Genomic DNA, 13,720 nt, shown 5'->3' with positions numbered 1-13,720 from the left:
TCAATTAAAAACATATTATTCACTTCATGGTCCTGAAAAGGTTCCTGTAGATACTTTTGCTCTATGGAATCTCATTAGAGATAACTTAGATCCAGTACAAGAAAGACAGAGAATACCTTATATGGGACCTCCAGATGAAAGTACTCCCTTAATACCTCCAAAACCACCTCCTGAGAAAGTATTGGCAGCTACATTTGAAAAATGTAAAATACATGATGATGATGATGAGTTGTCCCCTCAGGATCAAAAAGACCTGGAGGAGGCTGCTGCTGCTTATCACAGAGAGCCAGATCCTTGGGATTTTCCTGTTATTAATTCTGAGAGAAAAACACCTTTGCCAAAAATTAGTTATCCTGCATTACCAGATTATAAACAAGAGATGCCTTTGAGACCACCTCCACCTCCTCCAACTAACAAAATGATTAAAAATACATTTAATATTAAGCCAAAGATGCATTCCGGAAGAATGCAGGTCTTTGATGATCCAGAATTTGCTGCTTGTTTCCCTGTAGGTTTTGAAGGAGCCTTTGATGATGGGGTGACATGGGAACCTCTGCCTTATAAGATTCTCAAAGAATTAAAGGCTGCATGTGCTGATTATGGACCATTAGCTCCCTATACACTCACTTTGCTAGATGCTCTTCTAACAGATGGATGACACCATATGATTGGGTCCAAGTGGCTCGAGTCTGTCTCTCAGGTGGGCAGTATTTGTTGTGGAGAACAGAATACGAAGACTTAGCTAGAAAACAAACTGCAATTAATAAAAGACAAAGGAAAGCTGATATCTTGTTGGATATGTTAATAGGTGAGGGAGATTATGATACTGCACAAAGTCAAATGTACCTAGATAAGGAAGTCTTGTTGCAGGTCACTAGTTGTGCTATTAATGCCTGGAAATCTCTTCCTTTGGTGGCTGGGAAAGCAACTACCTTGGGGGAAATTAAGCAAAGGGCTGATGAAGCATATGAAGACTTTGTGTCAGATTAATACAGGCAGTAAAGAGAGTAATTACCAATGAAGAGGCAGCTGATATGCTTGTTAAGCAATTGACATTTGAAAATGCAAACAGTACCTGTCAAGCATTATTGAAACCTATTAGGAAAACTGGAAATATAACTGATTTTATTAAACAATGTGCAGACGTAGGACCTGCCTTTTTACAGGGCGTTGCTATAGCAGCTGCATTAAAAGGGGAAATGTATCCACAATATGTACAAAATATAATAAAGAAAAAAGGAGCTCCTGTCATTATGGCTGGGGGTACTCCCGGAAATTATTGTTATGCCTGTGGTAAGCCAGGTCATTTTAGTAGAGCATGTCCTTATAAGAATGCAGATAGGGCTTCCCTGGTGGTGCAGTGGTTGAGAGTCTGCCTGCCGATGCAGGGGACACGGGTTCGTGCCCCGGTCCGGGAGGATCCCACATGCCGCGGAGCGGCTGGGCCCGTGAGCCATGGCCTCTGAGCCTGCGCGTCCGGAGCCTGTGCTCTGCAATGGGAGAGGCCACAACAGTGAGAGGCCCGCATACAGCAAAAAAAAAGAATGCAGATAACCAACAAGAAGCACCTAACATGCCTCCACTATCGGTTCCTTCACCTATAAATTCAAAAGTCAATCTTCCAAAGACTTTATGTCCACGGTGTCAGAAGGGTTGTCATTGGGCAAAAGAATGTAAATCTAAATTTCATAAGAATGGACAACTTTTACCACCTAATTCTGACACAGGGAATTCAGGAAACTTCCAGGGGGGCCTGCCCCAGGCCCCAAAAATGATAGGGGCAACACAAATAAATACATCCCAACATCTGAACCCCTTCCTTCCTTTCGTTCCATCTCAGAACTCTTCAGAGCAATCCCAGGCAGTGCAGGATTGGACTTGTGTTCCACCACCTCAACAATATTAACTCCTGATGCTCCTTCAATAAAAATTGCTACTGGAATCAAAGGGCCATTGCCAGAAGGTGTATTGGGTCTCATATTGGGAAGAAGTTCATCATCTCTTGTAGGATTAACAGTTTTGCCAGGTGTTATAGATTCTGACTATACAGGAGAACTACAAATTATGGTGGCTCCCCCTACAAAAATGCAACAAATATTTAAAGGTCAAAGAATAGCTCAATTGCTTTTGCTCCCATATTATCAGACGGGACAATCTGTAATTGATAAACCTAGAAATGAAGGAGGTTTTGGATCTAGTGATATGGCTTTTTGCATACAGGAAATTACCCAGTCTAGACCTACAAAAGCACTAAGGGTTAATGGAAAAGAGATTATAGGATTATTGGATACTGGAGCAGATGTGTCCTGTGTGGCTGGTAAGGATTGGCCTCCAGCCTGGCCAACTAAAAGTACTCATAATGAGCTTACAGGTTTGGGGAAAGCTCCACCTGTAGCAAAAAGTTTGCAAATATTGCATTGGACCAATGAGGAAGGTCAATCAGGTACATTTTGTCCTTATATAATACCTTCTTTGCCATTTACCCTTTGGGGAAGAGATATATTGGCACAAATGGGAATGCTATTATATAGCCCAGATGAAAAGGTTACTTCTCAAATGTTAAATATGAGATATGATCCCAATAAGGGATTAGGTGATATGTTGCCCATACTAACTAAACAATGTAAATTTAGGCAAGGTTGGGGTTCCAAATTTATAAATATGGCCATTGCTCGAGCTGCTGACCCCATTTCTTGGAAATCAGATCTTCCTGTATGGGTAGAACGATGGCCATTAACTATGGAAAAATTGTCAGCAGCAAGACAATTGGTACAACAGCAATTAGAAGCAGGACATATTGAAAGTTCCAACAGTCCATGGAATACACCAATTTTTGTAATAAAGAAGAAATCAGGAAAATGGAGACTCTTACAAGATCTAAGGGCAATTAATAATACTATGGAAGATATGGGAGCTTTACAGCCTGGATTGCCCTCTCCTGTTGCTGTTCCAATAAATGATCATATAATTATTATAGATTTACAAGATTGCTTTTTTACTATTCCTTTGGACCCTCAAGATAGAAAAAGATTTGCTTTTAGTGTACCCTCTACTAACTTTAAACAAACTTATCAAAGATATCAATGGAAAGTATTACCTCAGGGAATGAAAAATAGTCCAACCTTATGTCAAAAATTGTGGATAAGGCTATAACAGAAATAAGAATTAATAATCCAGAAGTATATATGATACACTATATGGATGATATTTTGTTGACCCATTCAGATAGAGGATATTTACAAGAAGTCTTACAGCATTTAACAGAGGCATTGCAAAAAAATGGACTCCAAATAGCTCCAGAAAAGATTCAAACTGAACCACCTATGACTTATTTAGGGAGAATAATACATACACAAACTGTGACACATCGACCATTACAACTTCGGAAAGATAATTTACGAACATTAAATGACTATCAAAAACTATTGGGAGATATTAATTGGATTAGACCTTATTTAAAAATAACTACAGCAGAATTGAAGCCTTTATTTAACATATTACAAGGAAATTCAGATCCAACCTCATCTAGAAATATGACTCCTGAAGCAGAAAAGGCTTTACAGTCGATTGAATCTGCTTTAAATAACTGCTTCTTACAAAGAATAGATTACACAAAAGAATGGTGTTTGCTAATCTTGCCTACTCCAGTTACACCTACAGGTATACTTTGACAGGAAGGACCTTTGGAATGGATCCATTTACCAGCTACTTCAAAGAAAATAGTTAGTTCCTATCCTATGTTAACAGCAACTTTAATAGCTAAAGGAATAAAAAGAAGTAAGGAATTGTTTGGAAAGGATGTAACTAATATAATTATCCCTTATAATAAAGATCAACTACAAATTTTATTATAGAATGATGAAGATTGGCAAATAACTCTTAGTTCTTATACTGGACAAATTCTGTTTCATTTGCCAAAACATCCGCTATTACAATTTTTTGCTACCCATCCAGTTATATTTCCTAAATGCTACGTTGATCAGCCAATAGAAGATGCGGCTTTAGTTTTTACAGATGGATCATCTAATGGAAAAGCTGCTTTACTTATTAATAATGCTCCAAAGGTAATTCAAACTCAGGAAACTTCTGCTCAAAAAGTGGAATTAATTGCAATAATACATGCTTTCGCTGAGCTGCAGAACCAGACTTTCAATTTATATTCAGACTCACAGTACGTGGTTAAGCTATTTCCTCATATAGAAACCGCTGCTGCAGCAGATACAAAACCTCACCATCGGAGAGAGACCAATTCTTTGTCTGCCACGTCCGCGCCGGAGACCTCGCAAGAGACAAGCCATCTCTACGAGAACTTCGAACCCACCAACTTGGAGTCAGATTAAACGACTTGCTGACGACGCCAAGAAAGTGATAACAGACCAGGGAGCTACCTTAACACCTGGAAATCTTTTTGTTGCTATGCTTGCTATATTGGCCTGCCAGGTAACAAGGGGAAATGCTTTGGGTAATTCTTATTGGACTTATCTCCCTGATCCACTGATTTTACAAACTGTAGCCTGGGATAATGAGGATATACCAGTATCTACTACTATGCCCAGGTTAATGGGAGGAGCCATAAGCTCCTATCCATATAATAAATTTAAAACAAATAATAATTTTACTTTTCATGGAAAATCAGGGTTCCAATCTACATGTTTTATATTTCCATCAATTAATAATTCTTTAGCCTCTCGTAAGGATGGATGTATACTGGTTTTTCTTAAAGGACAGCTTACTGCTTCTCCTTTGAGTCAATCTAATAAGAGACTTCTTTGGTCTTTGATTTATCTAGCACCCGGAGAGGATCCAACTTATAATCAACCTTCCCCTCATCCTTTAAAATTTCCTCCTTGTAATCCTTCTTATGGTATTCGTACAGGAGTACAATCATCTATATTACAATCTCTGGAAGACCAATTGAATAGTAACTGGGATGCTGTAGATACCAATACAGGATTTCCTACATGGAATTATTGTATATATTCTTCAAGAATAGATATTCCCATACAGGATACCACAAAAAAATGTGCATGGTTGGAGTAATCCTGATCCATCTAAGGATTATAGATCTTATTTACAACATCATGCACGTTATGATTGGAATAATTCATTTATTCCTGCTTCTATGCGTGTTAATAGATGGCACACTGGAGGATGGGTGCCTCCTATCCTAACTATGGCTCACGATAATATGTATTATGCACAGACCCAGCTTTGGAAAGCTATTGCTGCACCATCACCAGTTATTCTTCATAGACCTAAAAATATGGGCATTTACCCTATGCAGGCTTGTGTGTCAGCACCTTATGTATTCTTGGTAGCCCCAAAATATGTGGATCTAAATATTTATCATAATACTTCTGATTCTACTTTTTGGACACATTGCTATGATTATATTTTGACAAGTTGTATAAATCCCTCTATGAATGTACGAGTTTTAATGATTCTTAAACGACCACCATACATTATGTTGCCTGTAAAATTATCCTCTGCCTGGTATGATGATTATGGCTTACAAGTTTTGCATGAAACTGAAGTTTTATTACATTCAAAGAGATTTGTTGCAGCTTTAATTCTAGGAATATCTACATTTATAGCTGTAATAGCATCATTTTCTCTTTCAATAAGTTCCTTAGCTCAACAAGTACATACAGCTCAACATGTAAATAAGCTTTCAAAAAATGTATCTTTAGCTCTGGCTACTCAGGAAGTTATAGACAGAAAGTTAGAAGCAAAGGTGGATGCCTTAGAAGAAGCAATTTTACACATACGGCAGGAATTAACAGCACTCAAAGTAAGATTAGCTTTGAGGTGTCATAAAAAATATAGATGGGGGCCTCCCTGGTGGCGCAGTGGTTGAGAGTCCGCCTGCCGATGCAGGGGATACGGGTTCGTGCCCCGGTCTGGGAGGATCCCATATGCCGCGGAGCGGCTGGGCCCGTAAGCCATGGCCGCTGGGCCTGCGCATCCGGAGCCTGTGCTCCGCAACGGGAAAGGCCACAACAGTGAGAGGCCCGCGTACCGCAAAAAGAAAAAAAAAATATATATATATATATATATAGATGGATTTGTGTTACTCCTCTAAAAGTGAATGAATCATTATATTCTTGGGAACAAATTCAAACTCATATTATGGGAATTTGGAATCAAACGGATGTTAGTTTAGACCTTACTAAATTACATCAAGAGATTCATGACATAGGAAATACAAATTTAGATTCATCTCCAGCACAGTCTGCTCAGAATTTTTTTCAAAGTATTGAGTCATTTGTGTCACATAAAACCTTATTCTCAATGCTCATTAATGGAGGAATCATTGCAGTAGTTATACTAACTCTGATATTTTTACTTCCAGTCATCGTCAGAATAATTATTAAAAGCATCAAACAACTTTCCGTGGAGCTACATACTGCACTTTTAAAAAATGAGAAAGGGGGAGATGTCAGAAGCCATCCTGGAGCCATTGCACCATGACAAAGTCATGAAGCAACGGAAGGCGAAACTGCAAGGCAGTGCCATGCCAGGAAGGTGGACTACAGCTCTGTTGTTATGTTTTATGATAATAAATTTACATATAGGGGCAATTTGGGGGGGATGTTGCTCCACGTGAAAGAAAAATTCCTCTAAGGACTCACCCTCCTGAAACTACCACAGAATGGGAAGTACCCACTAAAGCCCCAGGGAAATGGGTAAAGAATTAAGAGCCTGGAACTAAGGGGATGTTTTTATGAAAAACACCCTCTAGTATGGAGTTATGGCCATGGACCGGAGTTCCTGATGACATAGGAAATTTATGGTTCTATTATAAAGGAAGATTAATTATAGAAAAGCAAATGCCTAGAGCAGAGTTGGTTGCTAGGATAGGGAGAAAACACTGTCTCAGTTGGAGGAAACAACAAGAAAGGGCATGCAGGGTATATTGTAAATATTTTCGTGGAACCATTGTAAAAGGTTGCCCATGCAAGAAGAGAAATAGGAACAAGTAGCTCCAACTTCTACAATTAAAATAATTATATAACTGCTTGGCTTGATCACTAAGAAATAACCTGTGATTAATGAGAACTTGGGGAAATATTTTAATAGGACATCTAGAAACTAGGGGATATATATTTTTTTAAATCTTTATAGAACATTTTGAGGTTTGATTGTGCTAAGATTGTTTGGTCACGTACCTGGTAATGTAATCAACTACCATATATAAACCTGTGATTGTAAACAATAAAGGTGAGAGAGAGAGAAATATGCAATGCTGATACTTTAAGAAGTGTAATAGATATATTTCCTTCGCCAACGCTATCCATCCCTGGGGTATCCCTGGACTCGCTGGAGCTGGACTCCGGCATGTACCCAAATGTGACACTGATATTTTAAAAATTAACTATCCTACAGACAGTGCCCCATTATGACTAGGTGGCAACCTTAAAGTTTACTTGTATTGCAGTTAATATTTCCCAATGGAAACAAGTTGTTAATGTCTAATCCAGCCTACAAAATCTTATCTATGCCCTGAAGAAGTCAGCATTTTCCCGTAAGGAGCTGTAAAACGGACTGCAGCTTTGAGCCATGAATTCAGGGCACGCACATCTTAGTCCAGGCCACACCTCAACTCCAAACCCTGAGTCCTCTGGACTCTTTCAGCCCTGAATCTTTAGCATCTCTTTTGGTCCTATGGCTTTCTGAGGCCCAAGCAAAGCAGTAGGTAATGTATTGGCAGAAGGAAAGTTCCAAAAGACAAGATACACTGGCAGCCAGAAGAAAAATAAGGGAAATCTACAGAAAAGATGTCACCAGTGACAGGGCTGGGTGAAGAGGACAGGGCTTGGAGAGAGGGGCTCTGGCAAATAGACTATCCAGGGCAAGCAGGGCATGGGGAAGGCAAGCTCGGTACCCAAATAACTGGGTGAGCTGTGAAGCAGATGTTTCTGAGACAGTGCATACTATATCCACAAAAATTGTTTTAACGTCATGAACTCCACCCCATCCCCCAAGAGCTCTCAGTTCTTGTACCTTTCCACCAGAAGAAGTAAAGACAAACTACCAAAAATATCAATCTTAAATTCAGTAGGAAAACAATTTTCAACTGTACCTTTGTTCCATTCCAGGTAGAAAGGGGCCAAACAGCACAAAAACAGCTCCTTAGAGAAAGCAGAAACAGAGTGAGATTGAGATCTTCTTTTAAATGATGTTTAGAATTTCTAGAATGGCTGCAGCTTGGAAATTTCAATTTGCTTGGTAACAGACTTGATTTGATTTCTTCAGAGAAAACCCTCTCAAAAGCAATTATGAGAGCATAGCAGGCGAGTCAGACTTCTGGTAAAATGCACTCTCAGTCAGCTGATGTGAATTTCAGTTGTCTTTATATATCTTCTAATGTTTCTGTTAGTGTTCAGGCTCCACCCACAGCCTAGCAACTTTAGGTAAACTCCTAATTCCCTGCCAACACCAGAATATGAAGTGTATGTGTGTTGAGGGGTGGAGGGGAGCGGTGGGGTGTGGGGGGGTGTTTGGCAGACCCCTCAGTGGGGTGAAAGAGGAAAACACATTAAGGAAGAATTAATATCCTTCCCCAAGCTTTCTGAACTCTTCTGAAAGTGACTCAGCCTGTCACATACACACAAAATTTTTTTAATGCAATAAGAATAATTGCTTTATTAGAAAAAGAAAGGATCTCTGTAGAATATTTCCCATTGGGGTGTGGTTTAGTTCTGGCCTCAGTTTATTCCTGATCCCTACACTCTCTGTATTTCTGTCTTCCCACCCCTAGAGCCCCAACCAGTGTCAATTCAGGGTCCAGTCCTGGATCTCCCAAGAAGTCTGTGGTCCTGCCTCCTGTTTGACAAATATCCTGTCTTTTGGCTGGTCACCATTCCAGCCCTAGAAAACAGGTTTTCTCTGATTCTTTAAACAAGTACAATAAAGTGAAGAGCTCTCTGACATTTTGTCTGCCCATCTAGTTTTAAAAACTCATATCAAGTCCTTCCTTCTTCATGAAAATCACCTACTCCATTTCTCACCCATTTTTTCTTCCTCCTGAATTCCTAGAGAATTCTGCACCTCACAATTTGAACTTTAGAAAAAAAGTAATACTAAGTTCTCTAAATATTTTATTTGTGTTGGTCTTGTCTATTAGATTATAAGCTTATGGAGTACAGGGAATGTGTCTTAGGACTTGTATTCACTACGCTGCTTACAATGATATATAAGCAAACTCAGGGGCAAATTCCCACTAAAGGAGCAAGGGTCAGTTTTAACCACACCTGTTCTAGTTGGAGAAATGTCTTTTAATAGGATAAAGGAAGAAAGGGCTTCTACATAAGGCAATTCTTCTAGTTAACACCTTATCCTGAAAGTATTCTTTTCTTTCCCAAATCAAGAAGCTCTCTCAAATCCTTCCTTCTCTTGTTCTAGAAGACATCACATGACTTTTTTAAATTGAGGTATAACAAAGTAAGGTGTACTAATCTCACATGTACATAGGTATATATCCATGTAACTATTTCCAAGGTATAGAACATTTCTAGTACTCCAGCTAACTCCACTCAATTCTAGTACTCTAGTACTCCAATCAATACCCACTCAAGGATCCATGCTTGGATTAATCAGAAGTGGGTCCCTGGCCCTTTCTGCCTACTGAGAATACAAGAAGAAGTCAGTGACCTAGAAGGAGGCCCTCACCCAGCCATGCCAGTGCTGTGATCATGGACTTCTGGCCTCTAATACAATAATGATTTGTGGGAGATTGTTTCAAGATGGTGGAGTAGAAGGACATGCTCTCACTCCCTCTTGCAATAGCACCAGAATCACAACTATCTGCTGAACAATCATCGACAGGAAGACACTGGAACTCACCAAAAAAGATACCCCACATCCAAAGACAAAGGAGAAGCCACAATGAGACGGTAGGAGGGGCGCAATCACAATAAAATCAAATCCCATAACTGCTGGGTGGGTGACTCACAAACTGGAGAACAATTATACCACAGAAGTCCACCCACTGGAGTGAAGATTCTGAGCCCCACGTCAGGCTTCCCAACCTGGGGGACGGGCAACGGGAGGAGGAATTACTAGAGAATCGAATCAGACTTTGAAGGCTAGCAGGATTTGATTGCAGGACTTCAACAGGACTGGGGGAAACAGAGACTGCACTCTTGGAGGGCACACACAAAGTAGTGTGTGCATCAGGACACAGGAGAAGGAGCAGTGACCCCATAGGAGACTGAACCAGACCTACCTGCTGGTGTTGGAGGGTCTCCTGCAGAGGTTGGTGGTGGTTCTGTCTCACCGTGAGGACAAGGACACTGGCAGCAGAAGTTCTGGGAAGTACCCCTTGGCATGAACGCTCCCAGAGTCTGCCATTAGCCCCACCAAAGAGCCCAGGTAGGCTCCAGTGTTGGGTCGCCTCAGGCCAAACAACCAACAGGGAGGGAACCCAGCCCCACCCATCAGCAGAGAAGCGGATTAAAGTTTTACTGAGCTCTGCCCACCAGAGCAACATCCAGCTCTACCCACCACCAGTCCCTCCCATCAGGAAACTTGCACCAGCCTCTTAGATAGCCTCATCCACTAGAGGGAAGACAGCAGAAGCAAGGAGAACTAAAATCCTGCAGCCTGTGGAACAAAAACCACATTCACAGAAAGACAGACAAGATGAAAAGGCAGAGGGCTATGTACCAGATGAAGGAACAAGATAAAACCCCAGAAAAACAACTAAATGAAGTGGAGATAGGCAACCTTCCAGAAGAAGAATTCAGAATGATAGTGAAGATGATCCAGGACCTCGGAAAAAGAATGGATGTAAAGATCAAGAAGATGCAAGAAATGCTTAACAAAGACCTAGAAGAATTAAAGAACAAACAAACAGAGATGAACAATACAATGACTGAAATGAAAACTACACTAGAAGGAATCAAAAGCAGAATAACTGAGGCAGAAGAACGGAATCGTGACCTGGAAGACAGATGGTGGAATTCACTGCTGCGGAACAGAATAAAGAAAAAAGAATGAAAAGAAATGAAGACAGCCTAAGAGACCTCTGGGACAACACTAAACACAACAACATTCACATTATAGGGGTCCCAGAAGGAAAAGAGAGAAAGGACCCGAGAAAATATTTGAAGAGATTATAGCCAAAAAGTTCCCTAACATTGGAAAGGAAAGTCACCCAAGTCCAGGAAGCACAGAGGGTCCCATACAGGATAAATCCAAGGAGAAACATGCCAAGACACATAGTAATCAAACTGGCAAAAATTAAAGACAAAGAAAAATTACTGAAAGCAGCAAGGGAAAAATGACAAATAACATACAAGGGAACTCCCATAAGGTTAACAACTGATTTCCCAGCAGAAACTCTACAAGCCAGAAGGGAGTGGCATGACATATTTAAAGTGATGAAAGGGAAGAACCTACAACCAAGATTACTCTACCCAGCAAGGATCTCATTCAGATTCGATGGAGAAATCAAAAGCTTTACAGACGAGCAAAAGCTAAGAGAATTCAGCACCACCAAACCAGCTCTACAACAAATGCTAAAGGAACTTCTCTAAGTGGGAAACGCAAGAGAAGAAAAGGACCTACAAAAACAAACCCAAAACAATTAAGAAAATGGTAATAGGAACATACATATTGATAATTACCTTAAATGTGAATGGATTAAATGTTCCAACCAAAAGACACAAGCTTGCTGAATGGATACAAACACAAGACCCATATATATGCTGTCTACAAGAGACCCACTTCAGACCTAGGGACACATACAGACTAAAAGTGAGAGGATTGAAAAAGATATTCCATGCAAATGGAAATCAAAAGAAAGCTGGAGTAGCAATACTCATATCAGATAAAATAGACTTCAAAATAAAGAATGTTACAAGAGACAAGGAAGGACACTACATAATGATCAAGGGATCAATCCAAGAAGAAGATATAACAATTATAAAAATATATGCACCCAACATAGGAGCACCTCAATACATAAGGCAACTGCTAACAGCTATAAAAGAGGAAATCGACAGTAACACAATAATAGTGGAGGACTTTAACACTTCACTTACACCAATGGACAGATCATCCAAACAGAAAATTAATAAGGCAACACAAGCTTTAAATGACACAATAGACCAGATAGATTTAATTGATATTTATAGGACATTCCATCCAAAGACAGCAGATTACACTTTCTTCTGAAGTGAGCACGGAACATCCTCCAGGATAGATCACATCCTGAGTCACAAATCAAGCCTCAGTAAATTTAAGAAAATTGAAATCATATCAAGCATCTTTTCTGACCACAACACTATGAGATTAGAAATCAATTACAGGGAGAAAAATGTAAAAAACACAAACACATGGAGGCTAAACAATACGTTACTAAATAACCGAGAGATCACTGAGGAAATCAAAGAGAAAATCAAAAAATACCTAGAGACAGATGACAATGTAAACACGATGATACAAAACCTATGGGATGCAGCAAAAGCAGTTCTAAGAGGGAAGTGTATACAATCCTACCTCAAGAAACAACAAATATCTCAAATAAACAATCTAACCTTTAGCTAAAGGAACTAGAAAAAGAAGAACAAACAAAACCCAGAGTTAGTAGAAGGAAAGAAATAAAGATCAGAGCAAAAATAAATGAAATAGAAACAAAGACAATAGCAAAGATCAATAAAACTAAAAGCTGGTTCTTTGAGAAGATAAACAAAATTGATAAACCATTAGCCAGACTCATCAAGAAAAAGAAGGAGAGGACTCATATCAATGAAATTAGAAATGAAAAAGGAGAAGTTACAACAGACACCACAGAAATACAAAGCATCCTAAGAGACTACTACAAGCAACTCTATGCCAATAAAATGGACAACCTGGAAGAAATGGGCAAATTCTTAGAAAGGTGTAACCTTCCAAGACTGAACCAGGAAGAAATAGAAAATATGAACAGACAAATCACAAGTAATGAAATTGAAACTGTGATTAAAAATCTTCCAACAAGCAAAAGTCCAGGACAAGATGGCTTCACAGGCAAATTCTATCAAACATTTAGAGAAGAGCTAGCACCCATCCTTCTCAAACTCTTCCAAAAAATTGTGGAGGAAGGAACACTCCCAAACTCATTCTATGAGGCCACCATCACCCTGATACCAAAACCAGATAAAGATACTACCAAAAAAGAAAATTACAGACCAATATTACTGGTGAACATAGATGCAAAAATCCTCAACAAAATACTAGCAAACAGAATCCAACAACACATTAACGGGATCATACACCATGATCAAGTGGGATTTATCCCAGGGATGCAAGGATTCTTCAATATATGCAAATCAATCAATATGATACACCATATTAACAAATTGAAGAAGAAAAACCATATGATCATCTCAATAGATACAGAAAAAGCTTTTGAGAAAATTCAACACCCATTCATAGTAAGAGCGCTCCAAAAAGTGGGCACAGAGGGGACCTACCTCAACATAATAAAGGCCATATACGACAAACCCACAGCAAATATCATTCTCGGTGAAAAACTGAAAGCATTTCCTCTAAGATCAGGAACAAGACAAGGATGTCCACTCTCACCGCTATTATTCAACATAGTTTTGGAAGTCCTAGCCACAGCAATCAGAGAAGAAAAAGAAATGAAAGGAATACAAATTGGAAAAGAAGAAGTAAAACTGTCTGTGTTTGCAGATGACATGCTACTATACATAGAGAATCCTAAAGATGC

The 13,720-nt window shown here is 39.5% G+C and overlaps 1 protein-coding gene across 17 annotated transcripts in view; it reads right to left on the bottom strand.

Moving 5' to 3' along the window:
* The window catches only part of LOC308623153 (cytidine monophosphate-N-acetylneuraminic acid hydroxylase), a 115,681-nt gene that overhangs the window by 81,821 nt on the left and 20,140 nt on the right, over nucleotides 1–13,720 (bottom strand). For 6 of the 17 annotated variants that reach the window (XM_081245168.1, XM_081245181.1, XM_081245179.1 and 3 more), the window contains one exon: nucleotides 8,084–8,132. The exons of 3 other annotated variants lie outside the window; for them this stretch is intronic. Coding sequence is in view for 9 of the 14 variants with exons in the window: in XM_081245179.1 (XP_081101305.1) it covers nucleotides 8,084–8,132 (49 nt within the window). In the remaining 5 variants the exon portion in view is untranslated. Of the gene's footprint in view, nucleotides 1–627; nucleotides 743–8,083; nucleotides 8,133–10,228; nucleotides 10,311–13,720 lie in introns of those variants that run through there. 8 more of the 17 variants (XM_081245175.1, XM_081245176.1, XM_081245166.1 and 5 more) reach the window with 3 other exon arrangements.

The sequence above is a fragment of the Mesoplodon bidens genome (assembly GCF_964165515.1).
Source record: "Mesoplodon bidens genome assembly, chromosome: 10".
Classification (NCBI taxonomy): Eukaryota; Metazoa; Chordata; class Mammalia; order Artiodactyla; family Ziphiidae; genus Mesoplodon; species Mesoplodon bidens.
The sequence above is the reverse complement of the archived record's forward strand: the minus strand, read 5'-3'. Positions and strand labels throughout refer to the sequence as shown.